At 36.7% G+C, this 20,920-nt stretch overlaps 2 protein-coding genes across 2 annotated transcripts; one reads left to right on the plus strand and one right to left on the minus strand.

Annotated features, from left to right (window-relative positions):
• Positions 1-7,270: 7,270 nt before the first annotated feature.
• On the minus strand, positions 7,271-8,209 carry LOC124226806 (olfactory receptor 10C1-like). The gene has a single exon (XM_046640536.1). It carries the CDS (start codon positions 8,207-8,209, stop codon positions 7,271-7,273), a length of 939 nt encoding a protein of 312 aa, XP_046496492.1.
• An 11,533-nt stretch (positions 8,210-19,742) lies between these two features.
• LOC124226807 (olfactory receptor 2H1-like) lies at positions 19,743-20,675 on the plus strand. The gene has a single exon (XM_046640537.1). It carries the CDS (start codon positions 19,743-19,745, stop codon positions 20,673-20,675), a length of 933 nt encoding a protein of 310 aa, XP_046496493.1.
• Positions 20,676-20,920: the final 245 nt, after the last annotated feature.

A 20,920-nucleotide genomic window follows, 5' to 3' on the forward strand; every position in this document is an offset into this window, starting at 1 on the left:
ATGCAGTCATTAAAAATAATGAGGCAAGTCTGTAGCTACAAAATTGGAATGGTCTCCAAGATAGACATATTTAAAGAGAGGAAAAAGTTACAGGAAGTTGTTTATAAAATAACAGAAGATGTTATCTGTCTATTCACCTATCAACATATATGCATAAATAAATATATGTATAAAAACACATTTTCAAATACCCCACGTACGGGAGTGTGTGTACAGAATATCTTGTGAAGAGGAGAGAATGGAGAAATGGAGTTAGGAGTGGAGGAGAGATTTGTTTTCCTCATGAATATCCTTATTACGTAAATTTCTTGTCTTATATTTATTACTTTTTAACAATTTTAACAATAATGAGGACAAAACAACACTCCCACCTCTGTGGTGTTCTTTGTGGGAGGTTTCCTGAGGAGTGTACAGTACATAGGATGTGATTACAACTATGAAAAAAGTGCTTAAAGTCTGAAATTAAGTAAACCCATATTTACCTTAATCAGATTTTCCTTAATATGGATGACTTTATTTTTAAACTTAATTTTTTAAGTTCAAGTTGATTTCTCAAAGTAATATATATAAATAATTTAAAATCAAATGGTTCTACATGAATTAAAAAACACTAGTAGTGGCAAGTATCCTGGTCCTGCTCTGCTTCCATTGCCTATTCTCACAAGGTAAGCACTTTAAGCTCTTTCTGATATTTATCTGGAATTTTCTTGAATATCTCTAATTTAATTCAACATTTGCAAAATTACTCTTTCAGTGCTTACAAGTGCCAGGTACTGTGCCATGCACTTGGGATGCACCAGTGAACCAAACAAAGATCCCTGTCTCTCGGAAGTTAAAATTCTAGGGAAAGGGGTAGATAATAAATAATAAGCCTAATAAATTCTTAAGTATGTGTAGTGTGTTAGAAGATGATAAGTGCTATGGATGAAGGAAACCATAGTGTAGGGTAAGGAGTCTCAGGTGGGTGAGATGGGCAGATGGCAGAATTAAACCCAGTGGTCAGGAGAGCTCTCCTTGCCAAGGTGAGATTTGAAAATCTGAAGGAGAGGAAGAAGTTAGCCAAGCAGGTATCCAGGATAAAGCATGCCAGCCGGAGAGCAGCGGAAGCTGTACGGCAGGAGGATAGCTGGTGTGATTTAATAACAACACAGAGTCCAGGACGACTCTGCAGAGTGAGTCAAGAGGGGAGTTGTAGGAGATGGGGTCAGGAGAGGAGAGAGTCATGTGGGTCTTTGCAGGCCATTGAAAGGATTTAGGCTTTTCCTGGGCATGAAATGGACATTCAGGGCTTTAAGCAGAGGAATGAGAAGTGACATGACCTGCCTTGAGTTTAGAAGAAATCCTCTGTTGTATTTAGAATTCCCTGGAAGAACGGAAGCGACTAGATCCAAAAGACACTAAAACAGTGATCTAGGTGAGAGAGGATGGGGACTCAGAGCTGGGTCTTAGCAAGAGAAGTGGTAAAATTCTGGATATATTTTGAGGGTAGAGATAACAAGATTTCCTGAGGGATTGGATGTAGGCTGCTATGTCTTCATTATATTTTTCATTTCGTCTTTATCAATTAGCTTCCTGATATGGGACATAAGAATCCAGCTTTTCTTTTGCATAATATTTTATTCTTCCTTACACACAAACACACAAACACACACACACACACCTGTTCCTCAAACTCTACAGCATAATTATACTTTAATTTCTTTTTTTTTGAGGAAGATTGGCCCTGAGCTAACTGCCACCAATCCTCCTCTTTTTGCTGAGCAAGTCTGACCCTGAGCTAACATCCATGCCCATCTTCCTCTACTTTATATGTGGGACCCCTACCACAGCATGGTGTGCCAAGCGGTGCCATTTCCGCACCCGGGATCCGGATGGGCAAGCCCCAAACCGGTGAACCCCGGGCCGCCAAGCAGCAGAACATGCAAACTTAACTGCTGCACTACCAGGCCGGCCCCTACACTTTAGTTTTTAAATAATTTTGTATTATATTATAGAGATAATAAAGATAGTTTTCACAGCTATGGGTGCACTGTGATTAAATTTCTTTTCTCACATAGCTTTGTGCTGTTCATTGAGTTAATAAATGTTTTCTGTGTGTGTGTACTTTTTCTCTGTAGTTTTCATTTACATAATCCACAAAACTGTAAAGCTCATCTCAGAATGATTGAACACCTCAGGTAGCCTATCAGCTCATTTTTCTTGATGGGTTTTGCTAGAGCTTTGATGTTCCAAACTGGATTCTCTCCATGCACATCTTCCTGGAATTTGCCTTCACAACAGCCTAGCACAGAGGAGGCAAACTTTTACCTTTACCCCCTTAGGATTCTTTTCAGCTCAGCCTCAGAATTAAATTGACATAAAACAGATCAACAGGAGAAAAGCAGACAAATTTATTTAATACAAGTTTTACATGACAAGGGAGCCCTCTTAAGGAATGAAGACCCAGGGAAATGAGAAAAGCAATTTGCTTTTATATTAGGTTGAAAAAAGAGAGGCAATTGTGGAAAAGTGACTAAACTGCATGAGGCTGTATGAGGAGGCTAAAGGAAGATAAGAATAATTTTAACAAAGTCTGTATGGAATTCTCTCGGTCTCACCTCCTCTTGTCCTTGACCTTGATGATAAGAATGTTGCTTTCCTTCTGGTATAGGGAGGACGTCTTTCATATGAGAATTGCATCTCCTGCTTTTAAGAAAGTGAAGGAAGGTCAGAGTATTTTTCTTATATTTTCTGTTTTCTGTTTTTCAAGTGCCTTTAACGCAAAATAGTCAGTATTCCAGTGTGGCATATTTTGGGTGGCATGTTCTAAACTCCCTTACCAGGCATTTTCTCCGCTTCTTTCTGGTACTGAATCCCTGGGGTGCTTTTGCCTTTCTTAGTTTTCTCCTTCCTTTTGGTGGAGTGTAGCCCCCAGTAGCTTCCTGAGAATACTGCAACAACAAGAAGAAAAATGAGAGCCTCCATGTGTAGAAGCAAATAATTCATGAACAATCTATAAATCAAAATTGGAGTGAGTTTATTGAGTCAGCTCTGAGGACCATATAACATGGGAGAGTCCTTCCCCAAAGCAATGGAGCAAACAAAGAAATGGGGGGGTACAGATTGTTTATATACTGTCAAAAAAACGTGTATCACATCTTTAGTTTATTCAAGTCAGAATCCGAAAAAGTTCCACACCTCACATTTTGTTAAGGTATTTTTAAGTGTTGTTTAATCTATAACAGAGGTTAGCAAACATTTTCTGTAAAGTGTCAGATATTTGATATTTTTGGCCTTGTGGTGTATATGATCTCTGAAGCAACCACTCAACTCTGCAGTTATAGCGGGAAAACAGCCCTTAGACAATATGTAAATGAGTGTGCTGGGGTTGTGTTCCAATAAAACTTTATTTATACAAACAGGAAGCAGGTCAGATATGGCCTACTGCTTAGAGTTTGCAAAACAACCCCTGGTCTTCAGGTCTGTAAGGAGAGAAATTAGCCTAAAGAAGCTAATATTATGTTACGATTTTATAACTTGGTACAGAAAATAACTATAAGAGCTATAAACTTAATAAATTCCTTTTGCAAACTCTTTGCCTATATCTCCTTACTTTTTAGTCCTGGATAACCTATAACCTGTCCTTTATCCTCTGCTAGTTCATCCATTATTGATTCAAATAAACAGTATATTCTAAAATATCTTTGAGAATTTTGCTTTAAGATAAAACACACCTGTGACTGGATTCTCTAAGTAAACAGAAAAAAGGATTTATACAAGTTTACAAGCACAAAAAGAAATGATAATTATGTGAAATGATAGAGGAGTTAATTATTACTACTGTGGCAACCATATTGCAATATATAAATGCATCAAATCAGCATATTGTACACCTTAAATTTACACAATGTTGTATGTCAAATATATTTCAGTAAAAAAATAAATAGTAATCACTTTTGGTATTGTGTAGGTTTGCTTTAGCATTACTGTTAAATATAAATCAAAAGTTGCTGTTTACATCATATATGTTGATCAAACCAAAGGAAAGGATTTCAAAAAGAAAAATAAAATCAGCCGAAAAGAACTCATAAGTTAGAAAGAAGCCTAAACACCAGGGTTAGAACTTCCTAGAAGAGACATTGTCTGGAGCCGTTTGTTCCTTTTCATTTTTATTTATCTCAAGGACAAAGAATGGAGGTAATCAGAATTAACGGAATAAGCCTTCTTAGAAATCATGCAGAAGAGCCTCACATCCCGGGTTCTGAAGCCAGACCGCCTGGACTGAATACTGGTCCATGTTTCACTTGTGGGAACAAGCTGCTCCAGCTTCTCCTCCTTGGTTTCCACATGTGTAGAATGAGGACAATAAAAGTACAGGGGTGGTTTTGATGGTCTAATTAGATAATACATTTAATGAGTGAGAGCTATCCTTTTTACATATTCACAAGTCAGTAAATGGGAGTTATTATTGTTAGTGGTTGTGTAGTTAAAGCTGGTGATGAGGAAGATGCAGTCCAAATGCTCTTTGGAATCAAAGAGCACAGAGTCTCAAGATCAAAATTAGTAAGGGATAGCTAACTATTACCAATAGTCAGGAATATTTAATAGAGAAAATATTGAAGGTATGTTAATTAATGATTATGTACATATTTAAAAGATTAAATATTAAGATGTTCTAAAAAATACATTTTTGGTGATTTTTATATATTCATCTGCTTTCAAAATGGTATATGGGGGCTGGTCCCATGGCTGAGTGATTAAGTTCCCGTGTTCCGATTGTGTGGCCCAGCACTTCACTGGTTCAGATCCTGGGCACGGACCTAGTATGGCTCATCAAGCCATGCTGAGGTGGCATCCCATGTAGCAGAACCGAAAGGACCTACAGCTGGTAAGAATATACAACTATGTACTGAGGGGCTTGGGGAGAAGAAAAAACAAAAAAACTGGCAAGAGATGTTAGCTCAGGTGCCAATCTTATAAAACGAAACAAACAAAAAACCACTATATGTTTGGATAACAATCTATCATGAGAGCTGGCTTCTGTGAGTTAGTGGTTAGCACAAAGAAAAAGGCTAAAATAAAATTAACATGTACATTGATTATTGTTGAATTGAAGGAATATAAGGGAATTAAATTTTAATTTTTACATACTTTCATGTGTTTTATAAATTTGCTGTGAAAGCATGTGTTATATTTATCTTAAGAAAAGGTATATCATTAATTATTCAAATATTTGTATTACACATGAACTATACGAACCTTAGAAACAGGGAAAAGAAAAAATTACCGGTACCATGAATGCCTAGAGGGACTACTATTAATATTTCATTTTCATCCTTTCAAACTTATGAAACTAAACAAAAATGATCATACTAGACAATTGTTTTTAAATTGCTTTAATACTTAATAAATCATTTTTCTAGATTAATAAATATCCTTATAAATTATCATTTTTAAGGCCTGCACATATTCATGTAGTATAATTGTTAAGCGGTAAGTTATTTTTGTATGTTCAGTTTGTTTCCATTGTTAATTACTATACACTTATGGAAATAAAAAACAGGTTGTTTTTTTGAGGAAGATTAGCCCTGAGTTAACATCTGCTACCAATCTTCCTCTTTTTGCTGAGGAAGACTGGCCCTGAACTACCATCCAAGCCCATCTTCCTCTACTTTATATGTGGGACGCCTACCACAGCGTGGCTTGCTAAGTGGTGCCATTTCCACACTCGGGATCTGAACCAGTGAACCCCAGGCCACCAAAGCAGAAAGTGCACACTTAACTGCTGTGCCACTGGGCCGGCTCCAAAAACACAATGCATTATTTTTAAACAAATTAATTGGACGGTTCTTGGGAAAATAGGGATATCTGGCAAAATACACATCTTGGTCATTAGCGAACATCACTACTATCTTCTGAGAGTAGAATTATTACATTCTTTTCTTTCTTTCAGTTTTGTTGAGGTAAAATTGACAAATAAAATCATGTATATTTAAGGTGTATAATGTGATGACTTGATATACATATCCATTGTGAAATGATTACCACAATCGAGTTAATTAGTACATTCATCACCTCACACATTTATCATTTGTGTGTGTGTGTGTGTAATCAGAACAGTAAAGATCTATTCTCCTAGCAAATTTCAAGTATACAATACAGTATAGTTAACTATAGTTACATGCTGTACATTAGATCCCAGAACTTAATTCATCTTACAACTGAAAGTCTGTGCACCCTATGACCAACAAGAGAAATTTAAATTTCTTTATTTGAAGGATAATTTTAAGTCATAGTAGCAGTCACAGTTCTCCACTCCTCGTCATTTACAACTACCATATGAGTAGTTATTAATCCTTCATAGGTCAGGAGCTAACACAGACCCTCCCTGAGAACCAGATGTTCAAACCCAAGGCGATGTCTCTATAGGTGCTACAGGATTGTGTTGTAACCATGTTCATGTCTCTTAAGAGCAAGTGTTTGGATGATATCAAAATATATCGAATTAGATTCGTTTGCACATATGCCATTTTTGTAAATTACATAAAAGTCTTTAAAATTATTTATATTAATTATTTCTAGTTAAGATTTCTTCTCCTATCCTTGACTTTAAATATCATTTCTGTTTCTTCTAAAAAAATTTTCACTGTGGCGACTCCTGATAAAAATTTCCCATATCTTTCTTTTAATATTCTGCAACAATACCTCTGAAAATGAGGGATTTTTTTCACGTTTATATACTTTTATAGTTCACATAGAAAAAAATTCAACCCTATATCATGTACTAGTAATTATGGTTGAAGAATTTTCAAACATTTTTTATGAGAAGAAATAATGCACTTCATAGAGTTAGTAGAGAATTAAGAGTCCTGTGGGACAGACATATGTGGGAACACACCCCTGGTGACCAGGGCAGAAGTTAGATGGGCCCCTAAGGGTTAGAATATTTTTAAGAACATAGAGTCAAAATTTGCGAGGCTTATGAGACATAACCTGGCAATTTATACTCTAAGGCTAAACTAAATATTTTGGAAAATTTGTCTGGAGTTGGACTCACATATACAAATCTTTGGCAGCCAACTTTCTTCCAGAATTTGACAGTCGGAATTTTAGCTCTAAGTACAGAGATGTCTCCAAAATTACAATCACTCTCATTAAACAAGGTTCTTAGAAAACAGACTGAAGTGTGAAGATTTTCTTATTTTCTTTACTCTTTGGTTGTGGCTGCATCTTTTCCAAAGAGCAGATTTTCACAGTCCGCTAGGATCTACCCACGAGTCAAAACGTTTTTCTAACACAGGGTTCTCTGGAGAGCTGCCTTGACTTCTTTGTTCCGCAAACTATAGATGATGGGGTTGAGCATGGACGTGACCACTGTATAGAAGAGGGCTAGGAGTTTGTCTATTCCTGGTGAATGGTTAGCTTTGGGTCTCAAATAGGTGACAGATCCTGAGCCATAGAAGAGTGTTACTACAAGGAGGTGGGAAGAACAGGTGGAAAGGGCTTTCTGGCGGCCTTGAGGTGAGGGCATGATCAGCACGGCTGCCAGAATTCTGCCATAGGAAGCAACAATCAATAAAAATGGGCTGGAAATGCAAAGGATGGCTGCAACAAAGACCGCAGCCTCATTATGGGATGTATCCCCACAGGCGAGTGCCAGGATAGGGGGGAGGTCACAGAAGAAGTGGTCTATTTCACAAGGGCCACAGAAGTCCAGGGAGAAAATATAGTTGGTCTGACCCAAACCCACCATGCACCCCACTACCCAAGAAATCATTGCCAACTGGGCACACACTCCACGACTCATTCGTGTTGCATAGTGCAGTGGGGAGCATATGGCCACATAGCGGTCATAAGCCATGGTGGCCAAAAGACAGCACTCACTGATACCAAATAAAGTGAAGAAAAACATCTGTGTAGCACACCCCTCTCGAGAGATTCCTCGGGTCTCACTCACGAGGTTTTGCAGCATTTTGGGTATGATGGAGCAAGTGTAACCAATCTCCAAGAGAGACAAGTTGGTCAGGAAGAAGTACATGGGTGTGTGGAGGACTGGGTTGGTCCAGATGGCAAGGGCTATGAGAGCATTGCCTGTGAGTGATGTTAAGAACATGAGTAGGATGAGGGTAAATAAAAGGAAACATTGTTCAGTGACCTCAGAGAATTTGGCAAATGCAAAGAGTTTGACAGACATGCTGTTGTCCTGCCACAAGGAGCAATTGATGTTCATGACCTGAAGAAGAGAAAGCCAAAGTCATCGATGATTCTGTCAGATATAAATATAAATATATTACTCTTAACATGCTCAAGTGAGTCAAAGGGATAATATTCTTACCCCCGATCTTTTAAAATTCAATAAATTCAGAAATTACATTCATCCTCATACCTTTTCAAAATAACTCCTATTTTACGGTCACTATCCCAGTTGATTTGTCCAAAATATAGTTTGTCACCAAGTATGAAATGGAAAATAATTAATTTCAGCTCCTTTCTCGCTTCATCCTCTCCTTTAATCAGTTGTCAAATATTAATGAATAAAGATCCTCTCATATTTGTCCATTTCTTTCCATTTCTGTCGCCACTGACTTGCTTTGTTCAGTCATTCATTCAACAAGTATTTATTGAGCACAGACTATTTTGTAGTTACTGTGGTAGTTCCTGGGATTCAACAATGAAAGAAAAAGTTCTTTCCAAATGGAACTTATTTAGTGAAGGAAAGCTGACATTAAATAACCATTCAATAAATAGCTCATTGTTGCAATCCTGAGAATGAAAACCAAGGTATGTCTTGGTGACTGAACAATTTAGATTGGGTCCTCAAATGGGGCTCTTGACAATGAGAAGCATGAGCTGAGAGGTGAATGAAAAGAAATGGCAGCCATGTAAAGATTGTATCATAGTCATTCATATCATATCTATATTGTACCACTGATATAATTTCATTATTGTGATAAATTCCTTTAACATTGATATTTCTCATCTGCCATATTTTCTGCATCAGAAATGCTGTTTGCTAAGTGAAAATTACCATTGCTTCAAATTAAAATTCAAGTTTCTTAATATAATTCATGAAAATCTATGGATCTTGTCACTGCCTATTGATAGAAAGTTTGGTTTGATAGAAACTTTTTATTTTTACCCAAATGGAACTCATGTTATATTCATATCAAACTAATTACATCTGTTAGTGTGTGACTTGCTTTCATATATTTCCTTTTCTTTGTGCTCATTTTCTGATGGGGGCTTGACATTTGCCTTCTTGATTGTCCACCTACTGAACTGCCTGTCTATGTTCAAGTTCCCACAGAGCTTCCTCTGCTCTCTGCAAACTTCTTCCCAACTCCTATTTCCCTCACCCCATACTAGTCAGTTACATGCCCCCTCCACTACGTGTTCCATCAATCTATAACTGCTAAAAGAACATTTACACCTCTCCAAGGACAATTAATTGCCAACTTCTTCCTGAGTGTAGCCTCAGACATACACAAGTGCATAATTTTATTTATTTACTTTTGCTTACCATCATATCCATCACCCTTAAGAACAATGAATAAGTTCTCATGTATTGAAAAAAATTTTGAATGCTAAGCTTTACTTCGGTTGCTGATATATTCTGCCCACTGGTATATGTTTTATTTTCTGAAGTTAGTTATGATGAATCTGATCACACTCAAATGTCTCAAATGTGAGTTATTTTTCTCTCAATCTAATAATTATTAATTCCTAGCAAAATATTCCTTTCTTTTTGTGGATGTTCTGTAATTTGGATTGTTCTTTTGAAATATCATCAACCAAAAGTCTAAACAATGTTTGCCATGAAAAGGGCAGAAGAATAAGGAGGTTTCACTTCCATTGGTCCGGACTCTGTTCATTAGCAAAAACTGAGATCAAGTTTATACCACATTTGTTTATAGCACATAATTGTTTACTTCACATTAACGTTTGATGCCAGAATATGTAAAACAAAACTATGCTTTTTGAGGTTTCAAATTAGTATGAGTAAAAAAACATATTAGGTACATTCATAAAAACATATGTACAAAAATGTACATTCTTTTATATATATATATGTGTGTGTAGGCCTGTATATCCGCAGACAGAAACACACATATTCAAATCTATACTGAGTAGCATAGTAATTAAAAGTATTCTGGAGATATTCTACCAGGGTTCGAACTCTAGTACAGTCATCTATTTCTGGATCAATGTTAACATCTACTTAAACTATCTGTTCCCCAATTCCCCATTTACAAAAAGAAGTGATAGTTGCACCTTCCTAATGGGGAGGCTATGAGCATTAAGTCAGCTTATTCCCATATAAGTGATTAACTTCTTGATAAGTATTAGCTGTAGCAGTGCCTGCATACACGTGTGCTGTCACAATAGATTTACCTTCATATATACTCCCTCTTGTGGAATTTTACATCACAATCCCTAACCATGCTTCCTGTTCATTATCTCCATCTCCATTTCCTGTTTTTCTATTCATCCTCCACGATGGAGAAAAGAAAAGACAATAATACACACTTACACACGTCCATACAAACATATATATACACAGACATAGTAATGCCTTCTGAATGTTATGTCTTGAGAAAAATTAGTTGTGCTTTTTAGATCATTTAATCTACTAATTTGGGTACCCACTGACCTATGCAAAAGTTCCCAGAAGTTAAGGATAGAAACAAGTGCACTGATCCAAAATTCTATTAGATATAAAATAGCAACTCTGAACAATTACATGGACGACAATGCATGTAACTATTAGAAAATTTGCTCACATATCAAGAAGTCCATTAGAATACATTTATAATTATATTAAAACTTTTATAAACATTTTCCATGCTTTGTAACTAATATTGATACCTATACTGCCTACGTAGCAACACAATTCCATTAAGGTTGAGGCAAAGAAAACAAGAGAATGACTTATCTTTTTTTAAAAAATATCCTGCCTCCTTAATAATAGTCTATGCAGTTGCACGGAAATCTCTGCACGTTGAGAAGTTAGTTAAATACACAATTTGTTAGTTAAATACACAATTTGTTAGTTAAATACACAAATATGTGTCTAACCCAACATATCTTTCTGTATTTGGGAGAGACAACAGTTTCCTCAGTGACACTGATAAAGAGACCAAGGGGGAAATCCCAACAGAAAAGGAGAATATCTGTCTCTTCCTTAAGATATGACATCACAATGAGTTCCTTTCATAAATACCTCTGTCCCCTTTGGACCGTAGACAGCAAATGCAGATGTCTGTGTTGGGAATGGGAGTCAGGGAATGTTGGGGAATGGGAGAAGCCTCTTGGTGGATGGCACAGAGTGAGCGCTGACTGCATGAGGGCTGATGCGTGCTATCATTTGATGATTTTAGACTCAAAGGATGAATTAAAAAAAAATCCTGTGATAAGTACATTTTAAAATCTCACAAAGTTCAGAGACAAAAAAATAGAATATCAGAAGTAGTGAAGGTTGCGAATACTTCTAAATATTTAAATTGGCAAAGAATGGTATTCTAGAAATAAATACTAAATCAAATAAAAATAAATGTATAAGATTACTGGAGGTGAGAATACAAACGAGTGTAGTCAAATTCTCTTCTCTTTCTCTATCACTTTGAATAATAATGAACCAGAAAAAATCTTATTTTTTCACACTTTTTATTGTTTTCAGGATTTACTTTCTGTGGCCCTTATTCTGGGAAGCCTGAGATCCATGTAGTAGAGGTCGGCTTTATATACATATATATATATATATATATATATATACCAAGAATCATTTTTTTTGATGAGGAAGATTTACCCTGAGCTAACATTTGTTGCCAATTCTCCTCTTTTTGCTTGAGGAAGATTGTTGCTGAACTAACATCTGTGCCACTTTTCCTCTACTTCGTATGTGGGATGCTGCCACAGCATGGCTTGAGGAGTGGTATGTAGATCGGTGCTTGGGATCTGAACCCACGAACCCCTGGCTGCCGAAGCAGACACACAAACCTAACCACTATGCCACTGGGCCGACCCCAAGAATATTTTTTTTAATCATGGCATATAGAAATAGAATGAGATGCTCAAGGCGGGGTACCAGGTATCTGCACGAAGGAGCATCACAAGCAGTAGAACAATTTGGCATAAGCATTGCTTTTGTTTCTCACCTGATACATTTTCTTGATTTAAAGTTTCTGATCCATCATCATTTCTGTGTGATGAAAGGATGACGAAGCCCTTTCGATCTTTCTTGCTGAGTTATTTTGAGTTAAAAATGCAAATATTGTAGTGGGAAACCTTGAATAACAAGTGAGGGACAGCCATTAAAATGCAATTTGTCAGCATCAAAACCTCTTGCCCTTTAAAGCCTCATGTTAATGAACTCATTAGACACTGCATTAAAAGTTCTCTATTATTATCAGTATATAAAAATAACCTATATTAAAAGTCAGTAACAAAGCAAATAGGCACTGTGATATAATCTGAAGATACAGGAGTTTCATGCCTAATGATATATTTAATAGATTCCTACTCAGTATAATAAAAGGTTAAGTGTCCACTGAACACTGGCAAGATTCTGAAGTTTTAAATCAGTGATAGTCAGATGTATGAAACAAACAGAGGAAGGAGAGAAGATCATTTTCATAGCTCCATGGCTTGGCTTCACGTGCCACTTTACTCAGCCCCAAGATCCAAGAGAAGCACGCTCTATAGTCTGCTTTGGAAATAATCCAGCACAAGTGATTCATTTTGGGTCAGCTCCACATAATTAGAAATGTTCCTTGACTGACTCTGTGACTTATTAATCTCTGTTTATAGAATGAAATGTTTATTTCCTATCAGCCCAAGGAAAACATGTTATAGGTTATTAGATACGGTGTCTGAAGTACTTAGTACAATGTCTGGCATACAAAGCACATTCAATAAATATGAATCTTCATTATCATGAAACTGGCATTTCTAAAATGCTTTAATAGTAGATCCAACTTATGTAAAAACCCTGGTCATTAAAGGTTAGAGAGATGATTACCCATTGCTTTCCACACTTTCCCTGTATTCACTTCATGGAAGACCTAATAATAGTAAGATGATGCCTAAACATAACCCAGCAGAAGCTATTTTATCATTTGATTGGATTAACCTGTATAGGATAATCCAGGTATGTCCATTCCCCAACAATAAGAGATATACCTATTTATGTGAAACACTTAATTTAGAACAACTTACAGCAATTGTATAATAAGGATACTGGCAAATTGATAATTTGGGATACTCTTCAGAGGAGGAGAAAATAACTGATTAAAATAATGACCAGAACTGAAAAAGTCTTTGGGTGTTGACTATCTATTTTCACACTTTAATCCAAAATCTTCCAGAACCCTCTTTTCTTTTAAGACGTCAGTTGTGTCACATACCTTTAATCATTAACATCTGAGGGGAAAAGTAGATGGTTATTGCTTCTGATGAGTCACTCCCTGATTTCACTGCACCCTCTCCTTACAACCTTCACAAAATTCAGAGGATGTAAATCTGTCCAATGCTGACCTCTATGACAATGTACTGGGAAGTTTTTGTTGTAGTCAGCACCATGTCTGATCTCCTGAAAATCATATGTCTCATGAGAGAGCATCATGTTCCTTCTGGAAATGCCCTACACACACACACACACACACACAGAAGCATGCAAGGCTGTACTGATCACATGATGATATATTTGAGCCTTCCTCCTTCCTGAAAAACCATGGAATACGAATATGTTATATATCAATTCTTCTTGCTCTGAATCCTTATACTTCCTCCTTCCCCCAGGAGACATATTTTCTTCTCACTGGAGACTGTAGGAAGTAGTTTGATTCCGTCTCTCAGGAATTGTCATGGACAGGTCTGTCTCCATTTGTTGGTAAATGCTACATTAGGGCAAAAGAAGCAAATGTTAAAAGATAAATCAACGGTTGCGTATAATGAAAGACCTATATTATAGGTAACTGCTATTACAGACTGTGTGATGATTCAGATTTTAGTTTTTTGTTTGAATTAAACAAAATTGTCATGAAAAAATAATGAAAACTACATAAGTAACTTTCATGTCATATTATATTGAGGCAGTTAATATTTATTATGATTATTATAAAAGACAAATTAATAAATCACAATCTTTCAGTTACACATGAATTTGACAAAGTACCTACTTGTTGCCATCGAAAGTAATCACAATGAAATGGATAGTCAAACGTATATATTAGGATAGTGAAAAAACTAAAAGTAATGGATGCTTATTATTTAAGTGATACAAAAAGTGGATAAGACACTGAACACCTATTATTGACATGACATAGAGGCAAAGGAGAAAGAGTAGGGAAGAGGAAGGTGTCAGTTGGATAGAGAATTCCCCTTATTGCAGTTCCATTAAATGAAATAGCACAATGTCCGCTTTGGAATTCTACATAAAGAATTTATTGTCCCAATATTATATACTCTCTTTGATAGTTTTTGCTTTTAGTACTGCTAAACTGGAACTTCATTGCTTGAATATGATTAAAATGTGATTCTTACAACTATCATTTTAGAATCAAATATAGGGCCAAGGGGATTTTTATTAGGTTTATGAATATTGAACAAGACTGTTATCTTCTCCAAAATTCTCCACCTCCTAAGTAACAGAATACTGAATTCATTTACTGTGGCAAATTACTCAGTTGAACAACGTATTTCTCAGCTTTTCTTGCAGCTAGGCAAATAAATGATCATCTCAGATATTAAATGATGCCTTCATGCGTAATTTAGTGACACTAGGATATGCTGCCTTAACATATCCCAGATTTTAAAGATCAAATATGATTAGCAAGAAAATTAATATTAATTTATTCTAATTTAAAATACTTTGGGGGCCTAGTGGTTAAGTTCAGTGCACTCCACTTTGGCAGCCCAGGTTCAGTTCTCAAACACAGACCTGCACCACTCATCGGCAGCCATGCTGTGGTGGTGATTGGCACAGAATACAAGATAAAGGAAGATTGGCACAGATGTTAGCTCAGAGAGAATCTTCCTCAGCAAAAACAAATAAATTTTCTTATTGTTGTTGAGCATTAACGATTAAGTGACAATATATTTAATTGATAGACAGTATTGAAGTGAATTTCCAGAAGTACTTTCTGAGCGTTGAAATACTGTTTATTAGAATGAGATTCTAATTCTCAGGTAGCAACTTCAGTGGTAGAAATAGCAATCTGTATATTGGTTGCCATTGTGGCCTTTTAATTCAACACTGATAAATTATCCTGGGCATGTAAAGGAAACTTAACTCCAGTGAATGATTTTCCAAAGGCATTTTTGGAATTAAGTGAGATTAGGTTATATGTATATGTGTATTAGGTTATATGTATATATGAATGTCTCGGAATAATCTATAACATCACAGGAATCGGTAATTGAGTTATTGAACTTGATTCAAAAGAAGAGCCAATATTTTCAATATTCACAGTGTTTCTCAAGTAACGTTTCAAAGGAGACAAAGATATTGACTAGTCCCAGTACCCTCCAATTTTTTCAGTGCTATCAAAATCCAATTTAGAAATTCATTGCTTTGAATTAATGTTTTTTCTTCTGTGGAAATTTGTAGAAGTTTTCATAGAAAATAGGTCAAACAACAGAACACCATAAGAATTGGATTAAATATTTCATAAGAAGTATATTTCTTGGAAGGAAATGGAGGGCAAAGGCAAGCGTGAGTGGCCAGCTCAATTATTTGGCAATAAGGCAACTTTAATGCATGAGTTGCTTCCGCAAGTGATAAAGTAGTTGGGAAGCAGAACAGTGAAATGTGAGCTAACTATGTATTAGAAACAGATGGAAGCCATTACTGCTGCTGGGCTAGAGAAACAGAAGTAGTAAAGGACAGAAATCACCTGGTGGAAACAGAGACAATAGATCTGCCTCTTGAGCTACAGCCAATGAAGGAGATGCTGCCACAGCTAGAAAAGCATCCCACAGTATAGTGGAAGGCAGAAATACCCTAGCTTCTCTTTTCTCTTCATTCTAGTCTTTTGCTAGTTTCTCTCATTTGAGAGCCAGTTGATATGGGAGCCTGTGCAAAGCAGCCTTGAGGCACAAGCCCTTCTGTAATAACAGAACACAGTTGGAAAGGGACAATGAATGGATCTGAGGGCAAACAAACCAGGACCAGCACATCTAGCAAATGTTTTTAACCCTTTTTGGCACTATGGTTAAAAGAACAGGTTACAGAAGGAGGGATATGAAAGAGTCTACACATCAGTTGTTTCTAATGTTTACTGTCATGTACCTCATCAGAAACATTTTTGGACAGGCAACCCAAATACAAATGAACATTTTTATTTTCAAATTGTATGCATGAATTATTCCATACACATATTTATATCCTCTGTAAAGTATAAACTACTCCCCAGGGGATCATTTCACATAAAACAGGATATAAACTGTCATAAAAGAATTTATGAATTTGCAATAAAGAATTTGTGAATTTGTAATATTCTATCTCCTTTTATACTAGATAACAGAGTTCCCTTAGCCCCTATCATTTCCTAGTTCCCCAAAGTCTATAGACCAGTTCTTAAATCTTCAAAAATTATGCATTAACTTCATGCATGTGTATACAGATATATGCATGTCTGCACACATATATACAAAACAGAAGTGCACTAAAGAAAAAATCTAATGAATTAATTTAAAATATGTATCTTTGAAGAAACTGTGAAAATAATATTGACCTTTTTTGGTAGCATATTTGATAGAAAGTAGAGGAATGACCTTAACTAGCTCTGAGAGTTCGTTATGAGTAGAACTGAAGGATGTTCTCACTGCCTGGAATTTTAATCGCCCTCCCTTCTGTTATTTCTTAACAGATAATGTATTATTATGGTAACATAAAGATATCTGATGTGGATACCTTTACAGCAGAATGCATGTGTATGTGCACGTGTGTGTTTAGAAGGTGGTAGACACTTGATTATCTTCCAGTGGAAACAGAGGCACAAGGCTCTGTGGCTCTTCTCTCTCCAGAGACCTATCTCCCTCTCTAATACAGTGATGGGAACTTGCCTGGGAAGGAGAACTCCAGAGATGTGTGCTGAGTAAATAAGCTAAACACCATCCATCTGAAGAGAGCATGAGCCAAAAGAGTACAGAAGAGAATGAGGTTACAAGTTACCCACACGTGGTTTCTCCCCTGCCTGTCCTGGAACTGGGATTGTGATTGAACTTTCCATCAAATCCACCAACAGCCTCTACAGCTGCACTGTCATTCTTCCTACAAAGCAGGCTTTTCTTTGTCACGTTATGGAAAAAAATAAAGGTAAATTTATTTTAAAAGTTGGGGAAATCCAGAGCTGGTTCCCTTTAGCAGTGAACAGAAGCCTTTTTACATGTATAAACCAACATTTACTAATTCTTTGTCATGGAAAATTGGCTATGTGGGTACCTGGAATTGGCCACCCCAAGATATGTCTCTTTGGCATCAGGATTATTTGAGGCTGATTGCTTTTGATTAACTGGGACAGGGAAGGAGGCTCTGAGGAATGGAACTTGCCGTTTGTTAGGACACGTTTACATTGTAAGGTAAATCTCTATCTGTAAAAGGTGCCTCCCTCTCTGTACCAGGAAGAAGAAAGGCGATGACCTTCTCTCTAGAAACTCTTAGTCAATATCAAAGGCAAGGACTTAAATCTGCATTTTATTGTGCTAGTCTGGTAACCTCCTGTAACTGACTTCCCTCCCCCTCCCAACTTTGGCATTTCTTTAAGGATTAAGCATCTTTCCTTAGGCTAGGAACTGATTGCTGCGCTCACCTGTGACCGCCCAGCTCCAGACTATCGACTTGCCTCCTGCTACGCCCACCGATAGCAGACTACTCCCTGCTGTGTCCATCAAGCACTGTGCCGACAGGGCAATCTTGTGACTATTGTGGGAGGGACATTTCAATCACATGTGAAACACCCTGTTTGGGGGTATATAACCACTATGTGCACCCCACTTCTTCGGTGCCCTTTCTTCCTTTGGGAAGAAAGGCCCCGGGCCATGGTTCCTCATAAAGCTTTGTTTAATTTTCTCTTGCTATCCTGTCTCATGTGAATTTAATTCGTTCTCCGTCCAGACGAACCCACATTTGGGAAGAGGAAATGTCTCCCTCCCCTACAGCTACCTCTTTTTCTTTGCTGACATAAATACCCTTATCTTCATCTTGTTTAACAGGAATGTGAAAGAGGGAGAGAGAAGTTTCAGTGTGGAGTCTCCTTGGAAAATATTGGTTGTTTTTGGAATATAAATCCACAAGGAAAAAGTTGTGACAATGTAGAGTTAAATCAAGCAAAGTGAGGCCACTCATCCATAGTCTTTCTTCCAGGAGAATGGAATCTTTGATCAGCACAGTTCTTTCTCTCTTTACTGTATAGCAGAGAAAATTTATCCAGCTAAAGACAATGTCAATTCGGGTCATCAGATCATTCAGGGTTTTTATTTTACCACCAAAATACTTGACGAGTTATATAAACAGTAAACAGTGTGATCTCCAGTATCAGTTTCCTGCTTTTGTTATAATTCTGGAAGAAGGGTAATCCTTTACACAAAAAACGTAATAGTTTCATCTCGGCAAAATTTCAAAATGCAATTGATTATTACCATGAATGCCAAAGAAAATAAGGCACTTACTCTCTTTAAACCGGACTATATAATAATTTCCTGAGATGGGATCTAATAGTCTAGAATTCTTAGAAGTAAGTTCTTATTTTCTAGTCAGAATATTTCAGGAAAAATCAGAAATTTTCATTGGAGTTTTTGTTTGCTTCTTTGCTTGTTTTTAAGGAAGTTGTTCAGATCTGAATCCCACAGGTAACCAACTTCCGGCAGTCATTTTGGAGACCCCAGAACTGACCATTCAGAATTTTGAATTTTCATAGCTACATTTCTCAATCTCTGAATGTTAATAGTTTAAATTACCCTGATAAATTCTACACAATTACTCTGTGAAAGGTCAATGGATTGTATTATGTGACTGAATACATGTCCTCTTTTAATAAAAGCATATTAAAGCATGTGGACTGTAGGTGCCACCAGAGGAAAGAGATTACTTATTGGGGACTGTGAATTAGATTTTTCTAGGGAGCAATATTAACAAAGACCAATGACTCAAGTAGGAAGATGACAGAAGTTTTATTTAACTAAATCACCAGTTTAGAGTTATTTGCTTCATAAAAGAACAATGAATATTAATGATAGTCATATATAACTTTTTCCTCTTGAAAATTCTAAGTGCTCTTATTTTTTTCTGTACACCTTCTTTCTCATACTCTTACTCACTTGGAGTATTTTTCAATTTATCTATTGTATCTATTGTCTATTGTGTATCGATATAAATAGCAACCGTTTGTTTTCAATTTCTTTGCTTTTGCACAGTATGCATATTGATCACTCATGTGTTTTATTATCAGATAGTTTGATATATATCTCAAATATATTTTAGTATTGATCCTAATGTCTATTCTGTTTATATAGTTCTTTTCAGTACATCTGCTGTTTTTGTGACACAGTGCGTTTATTTCTCTTCTCCATAATGAGCCATCCTACCATATTGTTTATTTTGCACTATTTATCTTTGTCTGTTGTTTCTCTCTATATATAATTCTGGTGTCCAAATGCTCAAGTTTTACTCAGTTTCTTATTTTTCTATTGATTATGGTATCTATTTTCTTCCCACAGGAATAAAACAAGAATGACCAGGAAAGGTGACTTACAATTAAGAAGAAATGAAAGGGACAAATTTTAGCAATCCATCAGCTTTTACCCTACTGGGCTTTTCTGACCAGCCACAGCTGGAGATGGTTCTCCTTCTGGTCATCTCTATCATATATATTCTAACACTGATGGGGAACACAATGATCATACTGGTCTCATACTTGAACCCCAAACTCCACACACCCATGTATTTCTTCCTATCTAATCTCTCCTTCCTGGACCTCTGTTTTACTACTAGTATTGCCCCACAAATGCTTTGGAATCTCAAGGGCCCTGAGAAGACTATTAGCTACGCTGGTTGTGTGATCCAGCTATACATTGTTCTGGGGCTGGGCTCCACAGAGTGTGTCCTCCTGACCGTTATGGCCTATGACCGCTTCAGTGCTATCTGTCGACCGCTCCACTATGATGTTATCATGCACCCAAAGCTTCTCCAGCAGCTGGCAGCTGTGGCCTGGACCAGTGGTTTTGTGGAATCTACAGTTCAGACTGTCCTCATTTTCCAGTTGCCTCTCTGCAGCCATCACAGGGTGGATGATTTTATGTGTGAGGTGCCTGCCCTGCTTAAAATTGCCTGTGGGGACACAACCTTCCTAGAAAATGAGCTCTCCATAGCTACTGTCCTCTATGTCGTTACACCTCTAGGGCTTATTCTGGTCTCCTATGGCTGCATTATTAGGAGTATACTGAGGGTAAAATCTGCTGAAGGTAGGAGAAAAGCATTTGGGACTTGTGGTTCCCACCTAATTGTTGTAGTTTTGTTCTTTGGGACCGTAATTTCTGTCTACATTCAACCCAAAAGCAAGTACACACAGAATCACAGAAAATTCATCACCTTCTTCTATACTGTAGTGACACCTTCACTTAATCCTTTGATCTATACCTTGAGAAACAAAGACGTTAAGTTTGCTCTAAAAAGGTTGCTGGGAAGAGACTCAAGGTAGGGAGAAGTGTCAAATATACTCACGCAATCTCTTAGAGATTGGAGACTTTCAGGCATCATCTAATTATGGATTTTCTTTTTATTCATAAGGAACACAGCTAAATCTCCTAAATAAAAAGAGTTGTGAAATTTCCTTTCAATGACATTCTGAAGTTACCTGCTCTAAATCCTTTTTATCTTCCTTTCTGGAAATGTTATGTCTCCTTTTTTGGCTATTTAGTAAAGATTCTTTAAGTAAATGAATGA

Source organism: Equus quagga, chromosome 15, assembly GCF_021613505.1.
Source record: "Equus quagga isolate Etosha38 chromosome 15, UCLA_HA_Equagga_1.0, whole genome shotgun sequence".
In the NCBI taxonomy this organism is placed as follows: domain Eukaryota; kingdom Metazoa; phylum Chordata; class Mammalia; order Perissodactyla; family Equidae; genus Equus; species Equus quagga.

Coding starts and splice junctions, on each gene's coding strand:
- LOC124226806 (XM_046640536.1), bottom strand. CDS start 8,209: ATGAACATCAATTGCTCCTTGTGGCAGGACAACAGCATGTCTGTCAAA.
- LOC124226807 (XM_046640537.1), top strand. CDS start 19,743: ATGAAAGGGACAAATTTTAGCAATCCATCAGCTTTTACCCTACTGGGC.